Genomic DNA, 12,009 nt, shown 5'->3' on the forward strand with positions numbered 1-12,009 from the left:
AGAACTAGTATACACACAGTTGGGCTGGCAAGAGACTGGCTCAGAGAAGCCAGTCAGTGGAGAGAGGATTTCAGAGGGAGGGTATTGATTAGGGGGAGAGTCCTATAACAACAGGCTAAGCTTAGCCCTTTAAGAAATTAGGAATAAGGTCTGGCTTGGTCACTGGACAAGACAAAAAAAGCAGTTATTTGAATAGGATTCAAAGTGATTAGCATGAAAGGCAATTGATGATAAGCCATCTGAGCTAAGCCATTAAGATTCCTCTTGTTGTTGTCATTCAGTTGCTAAGTCCTGTCAGACACTTTGCCACCTGTGGACTGTAGCACAACAGGCTTCCCTGTCCTTCACTATCTCCTGGAGTTTGCTCAAACTTAGGTCCATTGAGCTGGTGATGCCATCCAACCATCTCATCCTTTGTGGCCCCCTTCCTCCTAGGTAGAACCAAAATTTGTCTCTCCATCTGGGTAGGGCTCAGTCAAAGGTGTTTAGTCACCCCTGGGTCTGAATGAGGAAGAAAGTCAGGGAGAGAAGACCAAGCAAGACAATGCAGATGTGAAATGATGAATCAGATAGGACTGACAGCTGGAGCAGGTCAGTTAGATGTAGTCTATTGCTCAGAGATTGATCTGCCTATGATTGATCTGATCTGTCACAGAGATGTGATTAGGCTCTAAGATACCAAAGGCGGCTTCTTTATGTCGCTAAAAGTCACAGGCCAGGACACTAACCTGCGTTGGCTGAAAGTCAGAAAAAACTAGATGGAATGGATACTGTGTTGATTTGGAGCCCCTGAAAGGTCTTCTAAAAGGACTGCATTGATAATCAAATTACCCAAAAAGTTTTACTTTCATCTTCCCTGGCCAAAAAGGATATTTAAAAAGACAAGAAAATATTAGGCCAGCAGCAGGTGACAAGACCAACACATGCAGTTGTAGTAATAATAGCTCACGGCCTTCTTCCCTAATGTACTGTGCTTCAGCAAACATGGGGATTGCTGTGAAATACATAGTGGTGAACTGTTTGCTTTGATTTCTCCTGTTGTTTCTTCTCTTTTCAGTAAATGTGAGATTGTTTATAGTTTCTGGGAGAGAGCTGTCACTCTTTGGTGTTTGAGAAGGGCTTTTATTGTGTCTGTGCAGCCTCTTATAGCATGCCTTGTGAGGGATGAGAGCAGACCAGGCTTTTCTGTTGTTCCACCATGACATATGGACACAGTGAGAGGCTGTGTGGCCTCATGTGGCTGGGCTCTCCCATTGGCTGTGGATCTCAAGCAACTTAAGATCATATTTTTTCTGGGTAACACCAGTCTTCTAGACCCTACATGGTCTGAGTCATCTAAGGCAACACTTCAACAGGTTTTCCTTGGACATCACTGAGGCTGTTTGCTGGATATTTCTGACTCTCTACCTTGTGGACTTTCTCATGATAGAAGAGATCCATATGGTTGTTTCCAGCCAGAGTCATGAGTAAAAAGGATGTGACATTTCCAGGTTGAAACTTTCGTTCAAAACCCTCCAAGTTCACAATAATAGCTCCTCCATAGCCTGGATCTGATTATGACAATCAGAGCTCTCTGCTGACCTGAAATAGATATGGATTATGAGATTATATGTCATCATTAGTGAGATTTTGTTGTTGTTGTTATTATAACAGCATAACCTAGCTATCCTGACTGATATATTTTCTTTATGGGAGTTAAATTCTATTATTATTTATTTTATAAAACTGTTAAAAGGTAGTTGTAAAAAGAAAAAAAATCACCCATAATTTGCCATGCCCAATAAGTTTATTTATAAATAAATCTATTTATGTTTTCCTCCACTTTTTTTTTTTTTGTTTTATATTTGTAATTTTTGCTTAGGTATAGCATAGGCATGAATTCAATTTTGCATTCTTGATTTTTTCACTTAATTTTTATCAAGACCTCATGCTAATAGGAACCTTGTATGTTTTATTCATCACAGTATCTCTCTTTGGCACCCCATGTAAAGCCAAGCAAATAGTAGGTGCTTAATAAATGATTGAATTAATATTTCTAGCTACTTTTCTCTTAGTATGATGATTATTAGAAAATATTTTATGTATGACTGGTCAGTAATTGCAGATATAGTTTCAGAACTGAAGTCTATTTACTAGTAGAGATACATTTTTGGAAATAAATCTTTATTTTTCCTCTTTTCAGCATTAAGTTCAAACTCTTTCCCTGGTTCCCTTGGAAGTTCATTTTCTCCTTCTCTGTCTGTGTTAGTTGCTCAGTTGTGTCCGACTCTTTGTGACCCCGTGGACTGTAGCCCCTGCCAGGCCCTCTGTCCATGCGATTCTCCAGGAAAGAATACTGAAGTGGATTGCCATTATCTTCTCCAGGGGATCTTCCCAACCCAAGGATCAAGCCCAGGTCTCCTGCATTACAGACAAATTCTTTACCGTCTGAGCCACCTCAGCTCTGGTCCTCAGTCTTGGATGAGACCTTTTGGCCACTTGGAGAATCTCACACAGAATTCAGAGTGGTCAGTGTCTTAAAGCTATACCTGGTTCTTCTTCTAGTTTGATGTATTAGCCAAGAGAAATCAAGGAATTCCCCAAGATTCATAGAGCCTCTGAGAAGCAAGATGGTGATTAAAATCTGGTTTCCTGAATACAAATCCACATTCATTTGAATGTTTTTCCTAGATCACACTCCTGCTCCTGTCCCAGGGTAAGATAACTCTGGCTGTGAGTTTCCAAATGTCTTAGCAGTAAGCATCTTCTAATGACTAGCTTCAGCTCAACTTATGATTTTTTTCCTACTTTCTTTTCCTTCTCTTGCTCCTCCTGCTCTTTTCCTTCCCCCTCTCTTCTCCTTCTTTTTGACCAACTGAATGCTTGACTTAACTCTGTAGGTCTCAATCAGATTTTCCAGTTTTGAGGTGGTATGTCTGTCACACTGCCTGGATTTGAAATGCTGTTTTTATTACTGCTTTTCTTATAGAGAACTCAAACCCCTCCTTTTCAGTGTTATTCACTTTACCATTACCAGAAACTGGGAATTTCCAGAGGAGGGTCTTGGTGCTTTCAGTGTCCATCTTGGCCCTTTCCTTTCTTTCTTCATGATCTCAGTTTCCTCCCTCCTCAACTTAAGTGCCCAAGTTATCAGCAAGGTGACCCAGAGCAGCCCATCTTATCAGATGTCTTCATGGCTTCCATTATCTCCTGTCTGCTCTCACTGTAACTCCCACACCCTGTATCTCTCTTTCTGAGTTGAGTTTTCAGTTTTTCCCTTGTTCACCTCTGTCCATCTCAGTCTATTCCACCATACTCCATTTTCTGTCTTGTGAGGTCATCCAGGATTTGATACCATGGACTTGTTAGTCAGATATCCAGGTTCAAATTCTGTAATAAATTTTGTTACCTTTTGTAGTCTGTTGTTGGGAATTTACCCTCTCTGAGCTTCCATTTGTGATCTGTAAAATAAGAGATATTATTACTTCCCCTCATAGTGTTAGTGTGATTCCTAAATGAGATAATACATGAAAATTATTTGTATCTGACTCTTTGCGACCCCATGGACTGTAGCCTACCGGGCTCCTCTGTCCATGGGATTTTCCAGGCAAGAATACTGGAGTGGGTTGCCATTTCCTTCTCCAGGGAAACTTCCCAACCCAGGGCTCAAATCTGGGTCTCCTGCATTGTAGGCAGACAGACGCTTTACCATCTGAACCACAAGGGAAGCCCCCTATTTTGAAATATGCTGGTCCATAATATGTGCATCAGACCATGTTAGTTATCATTGCTGCCACATTTTAAATCTTTCTATCTCTGTTTTCCCCCACTTGTTTTTAATTGCTCTTTTCCATCTGCTGTGCTCTAGATGGAAATGATATAAGGTAGAATAGATGTGCTTGCTCAGTTGTGTCCAACTCTATGCTACCCACAGACTGTAGCCCACCAGGCTCCTCTGTCCATGGGATTTCCCAGGTAAGAATACTGGGGTGGGTTGCCATTTCCTCCTCCAGGGGGTCTTCCCGACCCAGGGATTGAACCTGGGTCTCCTGCATCTCCTGCGTGGGAGGATGGATCCTTTACCACTGCGCCACTGGGGAAGCTACTGACATAGGGGAGAAGGGGCAAAATTATAGCTGTGTGCATGCGCAAGAGGCCAAATTTATCTCAGTGAAATGTGTTAATTTTGGAGGGAAAAAAATCACTGGTTTGAATTCCAACTCTTACTTATTTGCTGTTTGACCTTGGGCAAATTATTTTGCCTCTCTGAGCCTTAGTTGTTTTGTCTCTGTAATGGAACTAATAATACATACCTTTTCTCAAAAGGCCACTGTGTGATGTGATACACACACACACAGATGCATATGTATATGCATATACATATATGCCTCATATGTGACTGATAGACTATCAATATTCACTTCTGCCTCTTTTTTCTAAATTATTTAACAAAAAGGGAAATTTTTTTTGATTCATTGTGATTTAATCTATACAGAGAAGCACTTGTCCTTCTTTTGGGGATATTGGAGAAAATTTATAAAAGCATGAGAATTGAGACCTTGTCTTCACTAGATGCAAAAATGGCGGTGATCCTGGTGATTACCTGGGAAAATGTTCAACCCTGGCAGATATCTTAAGTTGAAAGTCTCTGCAGCCCCCTAGTGGCTGTTGATTGTAGTGGATTCATAGTTACTAACAAATGCCTGGAGTCAGTTTGACTTTGGACAGAATTAAACAGAGAAATAAGGAAGGGCTGCGGTGGGGAATGAAAGGACCGGTGTTTTAGTCTTTTTAATATGTCACATAGAAAATTATTCTCTCTCTAGTGTGCATGCCAGTGAAATATGATGAAGATCAAAACATATTTGCTCACATACTAGGAAGCTATTAACCTTCATATCCTTCCCTTCCTCTTCCCTTTTCTCCCTCCTTCCCTTGCTCCAACAAGGTAGAAGCATCATTTCTTCTATAAGTCCGGTCATTCTTTGTTGCTCAGTGAGGGAGAACCAGCTCCACTGTGTGCATCAAAGATTGTAGTTTGTCTGCGATTCCAGTGAACCACTTGTTATAAACACAGCCATTATCCAGGTTCTGTGATAGCTGCTCAAGAGAGATGAAGAGAGAGACTGGAGATACAGCCCTGACTTCACAGGGCTATAGAAATGGCCTGCAGTTTTGAACTGTCACTCCCAGGACTGTGAACAGGAATGCCAGATCATTCTTTCTAGCTAAGTCACCTCTAGACTTCTTAGTCTGTTACTCATAGAAGGGTATGATTAAGACCAGTGGTTAAGAGGCATGAGTAAGAGCTTGGGAGGCACGTAGGACTCTGTGATCCTAGGAAAATCAGTTAAGATCTCTGCGACTCAGTTTCCTCAAAAACTAGAGTTTAAAATATTTACCTTGCATAGAGTAAAGGAAGTAACACATTTAAGCACCATTCTGAGAAAACACGGCGTGACTGCGGTCTGAAATATTTGTTGTAGCTGAATCGCAACTCTGCAAGATCGCGAGCTACTTCCACCCTCCCCCTTAACCCCCCCAAAATGCTCCCTCCGACCTCCGAACCGTTTTATCCTGTGTGGATGGTGGGATCACCAGGTTCCCCAGGAATGCGTTCAAATAATGGAAGAGTCAGAGAAGACTCTGTCTAAGGGCCCTAATCCAAGCCCAGAGTTGGCAGTGTCACGCTGCCCCTCCCTTCTCCCCTCCCCTGGCCTCCAGTTTTATTCCAGAACTGCTTTTCCTAAGTCGGATTCGTTTACTTGCCTTAAATGCTAAATTAGAATACTTGATTACAAAGGCCTCTTCCAGTCCTACTATTTATCTAATACACGATCCTGTTCACAACAGAAGCGACATAGGGCAGGGAATCTGGCAGAGGTGGAGCGAGAGAGGGAAGAGGGGTGGAAGGGAGGGTAGGGCGGGCTCTGTGCTTTTCTCAATGAAAGCGGGGGGGGGGGGGGGCTCTGCAGATTTGCATAAGAAGTCGACCTCGCCGCACCATTGGCTGGCGGGCGAGCGGGGCGGGGCGGGGCTGCGTGGGCCCAGCCGCGGTGAGGAGTTGGTATCCGAACTCCGCCCCCGCCTCGGCCCGGCCCCCTTCTCGGCGCGAGCTCGCGGCTCCGCCAGCTGCAAGTGGCGGGCCACCAGGCAGATGCGATAGAGCGGCTCCCGGGCCTGCAGCGGCAGTAGCAGCTGGCACCCTGGCTGCCGCAGCCCAGAGGGTCGCGGGGCACAGAGGCGACTTCCGGCCACCTTCTGCCCAGCCACTGAAGCCGCAGGAGCTGCCGATGAGTGAGGAGGGGGCAGCAAGATTTCGGGCTTTTGGTCCCTGAATGCTTTCACTCCCTTCTGCCGCTGGGGCCGAGAACTCTGAGACCAGACGCGGGAGGATAGCAAGGACGATGTAAACTTGAGCGGCGGCGGCCTGAGCCTCTGCTCCGCAGCGCGACGGCTCGTTTCAGGTCCAGAAGTTCAGCTAGTAGTGCAGACCAAAGACCTCCCGCTGCTGAGGGTCGCGGGAGGGTGCGCGAGAAAACAGCTGGTGCCCTCGTTTCCCTGCTAGACGCGGAAGAGAAGCTCAGAAGAGCCGAAAGCAGCTCAGGAGGTGGCCGGGACACCAAATACCAGCTCGGAGCCACCGTTCCCGGCACAAAAGTTGCAGAGGGTTGGAGGCCGCTCAAGAGTGGACAGACCACAGCTCAGGCCGCGAGGGGCGGGAGAGGACGGTACCTAATTGCCATCTCCCGTCAACCATAGTAGTCTCTCTCATTCCAAAGCGCGGCGATCAACGGACGGGGGCGCGGCATTCTGCGCGGCGCGCGAGAGGCATAGGGTCCCAGCTGCTGAGCCCTTCGCGCTTCAGGGTCTCTTGACACGCCCCTGAGCTTTCAGCCCCGTTTTATTAAGATTCCTGCTCTCCTTCTTGCAGTTGGAGGAAAGGAAATCTAGAGCACGGACAGTCCCCCGATATCTGGTGGAAGGAGCCTGTCAGGACCAACGACTGTTAGGAACCCCTTCTCATCTGAGGGGGAACGGAGGGTGAGGCTGGATCCCGGGGAGTCGGAGTTCTAGCATAAACAGTCATCCTTTGGCGGGATGGGAGCCATAGGGCTTCTGTGGCTGCTGATATTGCTGCTGCTTTCACCGGCAGCCTCAGGCTCCGGGACTGGGATCGAGACCGGCCAGCGCATGGGCTCTCCGGCCATGGGGCCGGCCCTGCAGCCCCGGGAGCCGCTTAGCTACTCGCGTCTGCAGAGGAAGAGCCTGGCGGTGGACTTTGTGGTGCCCTCGCTTTTTCGCGTCTACGCCCGGGACCTGCTGCTGCCGCCGCCGTCCCCTTCGGAGCCGAGGGCTGGCCGGCTGGAGGCTCGCGGTTCGCTGGCTCTCGACTGCGCCCCACTGCTTAGGCTGGTGGGGCCACCAACCGGGCTCTCGTGGACAGCAGGCTCCAGCGCTCCCACCCCGGCTCAGGCACGGACGCTGTCCAGGGTGCTGAAGGGAGGCTCAATTCGCAAGCTTCGGCGCGCCAAGCAGCTGGTGCTGGAGCTTGGAGAGGAGGCGATCCTAGAGGGCTGCGTCGGGCCTCCAGAGGAGGCGACTGCGGGGCTGCTTCAGTTCAACCTTACTGATCTGTTCAGCTGGTGGATTCGACACGGCGAAGGGCGGCTGAGGATCCGCTTGATGCCGGAGAAGAAGGTGTCGGAAGTGGGTAGAGAGGGAAGACTGTCCGCCGCGATCCGCGCCTCCCAGCCCCGCCTTCTCTTCCAGATCTTTGGGACCGGTGAGCAGCTTCCGCTTGAGTGGTTCGGGATTTGTTTTTTGTTGTTGTTTTAACACACATCAATTTACAGCCACTGTCAACTAACCCCGATTTCCAAAACCTCAGCCCATGCATGGTTCTTAGCTCTTTTTCCTCCCTCAAACCTCCTTTACCAGTTGACTATATTTACTCCTTGAACGCAGTCACTCCCCAAGGGACTCTCCCTTCTCAGCAACCACGTCAGGGGGAAAAAGTTTCCTGTTCTTGATAGAATGACTCTTTCTACTGACAGACACAGAGTTGCAGCCAAGATTGGATGTCCTTTATTTGGGGCTCCTAGGACAGTTGAAATCCCTCTATTACTTTTGCATTCTGAGCGCTTAGTTCTAGATCTCAACTGTTACCTTTATTCCTTTCCCTTTGTTACGCTTCCTGGCCTCCACAAATTTAGGGAATGTGATACACTTTCTCAGGGAATATAGAACTCCTTATTATTGAATCCCACCCAGCTATTCTCTTCAAATGTTGTCTTACCTAGGAATGGCCTCTTCTTCACTAATTCATTCTGCTCTCCACCTAACCCCAGTTCCTGTCCACTCACAGACTCTTGTCCTTCCTCTCAGATGTATTGGGAGAGCCCCAGAGGAACTAAGGGACAGGCGACGGGAATGGAGGGAGATGTGGGGAGAGGGAGCAAAGTAGCCAAGATTATTTTCCTCTGGGGAAGTCACTCTGAAGCCAGGAAGAGACAGTAGTTGATTTCCCTTTCTCTCCCTCTCCCAATTCCTTCCCTGCAGTTCTTAGCTTGAGTATCTGTGTTAGCAAATCTGAATGCCTGTTTCTGGAAGGCCCATTTCTCTGCAGATCTCACTGCTGGAGACTCCTGAAATGAGGTTTATATTTCATTTACTCCCATTTTCTCCCCATATTCACTGAGTTGGGGTTGTGTATTTAGGCACTTACTTCTAACTCTTCCCATTATATCCTTTGACTGGGAAAACCAGGTGGTTTTGAATGGATGTTTCTTTTGTAAGACCATTGGGGAAAGGCTTGTGAATAAAATATAAAATATAAATGAATGAGAAAGCATAGAAGAGAAAGCATGCCTTTTAAATGCCTACACTAATTTCATTGAGTAAAACCCGGCATCCTTTCTATCATTCCTGTTGTCAGAAATAAATGAAATTCTCATGCTCCACTGGTTACTAATGTCTCTGTATTAATTGGATGGAAAGCATTGAAAAACAGCCTAATATAGAGCTACAAGTATCCCCCATGCTTATCCCAACACACACACACACACACCCACACCCACACCCACATACACACACACACCCACATATACTCAGTAGTCTCGTGAAGGGATATTCTGAAGCTGAGGTTTCTCAGTCATTGCAGAGAAAATATACCGATATGTGATCCGCATGGAAAACATGGATGAGTTGAGTCTGGATGCATATTTCAGCATTAGCACTAGTGGTATTGACACCTAAAATGACCCCTTTATGTTCAGTGTTGGAATTTATACTAGCCTCTGGCAAGAGCCAGGATCTGATGAATTTGATAGTGCTTTCTGTGAACTGAGATAGAGACCAATACTGTTGTCTCGCTACAGATACTTTTGTAAAGAACAGCTGTGCTTTAATGTTGTCTTGGCTTCCATGGTTTATACATGCAACATTCTCTTTTAATGCCTAATGTTTGTGTAATGGATATAAAAATTACTTCTCTGGGAATGCAGATTTTCTCCCACTTTCATGTCTCTGAGCATCTCTGAAACTTTCCTATCATTTCTTGTTATATAGGCAGGCCCTAGCAGTCTAGATGCTGATGATACAGGCAAAGGGGTCCTTTCTACAGCTCTGAACTTACCTATTATAAACAAGCAGGTTGCTTGAAGTTATCACTGGTGCCTCTGGAGAGTCACATACTTAATGCTTTTGAAGAATATACTCCAGTCAAACATTAGATGAGGAGTTGGAGCTGCTGAGTGAGGGAGTTTCATCTAGAGATTAGTGTGCTCTGGGAGCAGCTCTGCTACTGGCTATAGGGAAGCACAGTGAACATCCCAGATCCTCCCTCAGCAACACAGTCCATTTGGCAGCAGGACGAAGCCCTTATGCATCATTTGACACGTCTAGCAATGCTAGTTTTAGAAAGAGCCAGGATTCTGCCATTAAAAGGCTAGAAATTTTAGCCAAGCATTTTTCAGCAGTATTGGGATCAAATGATTATTGATGGGATCAAATAAGACACTAAGTGTAACTGGATGAGCTCCCCATGACCTCCAGAGAGACAGACAGCTTATTGAAAAGCACTTCAGGCCTTGTGGTGATCACACTTGGAACAGACTGGACTCTTCTGCTCTGAGACATATGCTGTCTGCAGTTAGGCAGCTGGCCATGCAGGACTAGCTTCTCGCCTTATCACTGCTTCCCCAGCCTCATTTAGATACAGTCTCTACTGCAGACTTCCTGTGGAGGGACTGGGCACACCCTTCTGTATCATGTTTTATGTTTGGGACAATATATATTATTGTGGTTTCATTCATTTTCTTGTATCAAATTTTCTTGTATCAAAATTGAAGTTTAGGTTCTCACACTTGGAACAGTTAGTCACACTTGGACTAATTTTGCTATTTATCATGTTTGAGGAAATAGATTTATTCTTTTTATATAGACTCTGACTTACAGAAAAGGCATTTAACTCTTCTGTGACATAGGTTCTTCAGTTAAGTGAAGAAAAATAGGCTCATCTCAGTAAATTTCTCCCTGTTTCTGCCTGAGTAACTGATGGTCTAATCTAGAGGGGAATGGTCTTGCTGGTGGCGCTGTCTGTGGGGAAGAAAGTGGAGAGGATGGGTCTTCTGCCAACCCTTGTTTTGAGGGGCCTGGGGTAGCCCATTTGTCTCAGACTAAAGGTAGGTTACCAAACCTGAGCAGACCATGACTAGCAATGTGGTAAGAAATAGAAAAGCACCTAGTTACAACAAAGCAGTACCTTCATATCACTTGCAGTTTGGGCTATCTGAGAGAACAAAAGGATGTCTGAGAGACTTTATAATGCATGCCATATTAATGGTGTTTCTTTGAGGGTTATTGTGAATTCATAAATGGGATCAACATATGAAAAGTCTGAAGTAGTTCCCCAGAACACCCATTCATTGAAAAGAGGTACAGAGAGTTACTAGGGCTATACAAATGGTGTAAACTATCTTGGGATACCCCAAACCTCAAAAATGATGTCTGCCTGGAGGCTACCACATTGCCCATAGCTCTACTTTGTAACCTGTTGTGTAAATGTCTTGACATCTTGCTTCTGCTGTCCTTCAGGCAGAAGCCTAGAGGATAATGATCTGTGGGATAAGAGGGCTTGTTTCACTGTTAATACCTGCCTTCTCATTCCAGGAAAGGGGATATATGATTTGGGACTTTATATGTACTGTGGAGAGGCTTAAGCAATTTAGAGTAGGTATATACAATGCAATATTCCTGACCCTTGACCTCACATATCTGTTAGTCCCTTCCTGTTTCATTTCTGGAAAGGGCAAAGAGAGGGAAGGAAGATAGAAAGTAAATTGGAGCTCCCAGAAGGGATATCAGTTATTGGAGGTGAACTGGGAGAGTTGGAGTTAGTCCAAAGAAGAGCAGAGAGCTGATTTAAGAGTTGAATGGACTGATTTATGACAAAAGATGAAAAAAATTAAATATATATGGCTGGGCTAAGTGGTGATGAAGGGGAAGCCATGGTAACAATCTACAAATCTCTGAAGAGGGAGAGTGGCAGTGAAGGGGAAGAGTTATTTAGTGTGGCCCACAGAAGTAATAGGATGAGACTTGCAGAAGGAAACTTCAGGTTAGATATCAGGGAAACCTTATTTTCTGAAATTGATATTCCTCTGACTATGGAATGGAATTCCAAAGGAGCAAAAGAGTAAGGTGAGATGTGGGTCAGACAAGCCACAGCATTCATAATTAATCAGTTCTATATTTTCAAATGTTGAGAAGCTGCAGAAGTCAGGAGAGCTGGGATGGAGAACAGCGTCAGGAGTTGGGTTTTTTGGGATGCAGTTCTGGAGAGCCTCTGGGTTTTGATGTTACCAGGGGGAAGAGAAAATAATTGCATATGTATCTTTGAAGTTTGTGGGAAGTGCTTACAAGAACATTGTTGGTATCTTGAAAACACTATTTTGAAATTAATGAGTTTATTCTTCTTTGTCCCTAGATTAAACAGAGTGTTCTCTGGGGTTTTTGTATATTCAGTAG

The 12,009-nt window shown here is 45.3% G+C and overlaps 1 protein-coding gene across 1 annotated transcript in view; it reads left to right on the forward strand.

Annotated features, from left to right (window-relative positions):
* Positions 1 to 7,080: 7,080 nt before the first annotated feature.
* Positions 7,081 to 12,009, forward strand: part of ALK (ALK receptor tyrosine kinase) — a 734,875-nt gene continuing 729,946 nt past the window's right edge. Inside the window, exon 1 of the mRNA XM_040225696.1 lies at positions 7,081 to 7,765. Coding sequence (XP_040081630.1) covers positions 7,081 to 7,765 — 685 coding nt within the window. The remainder of the gene's footprint in view (positions 7,766 to 12,009) is intronic.

This window comes from Oryx dammah, unplaced genomic scaffold (genome assembly GCF_014754425.2).
Source record: "Oryx dammah isolate SB20612 unplaced genomic scaffold, SCBI_Odam_1.1 HiC_scaffold_25, whole genome shotgun sequence".
In the NCBI taxonomy this organism is placed as follows: Eukaryota; Metazoa; Chordata; class Mammalia; order Artiodactyla; family Bovidae; genus Oryx; species Oryx dammah.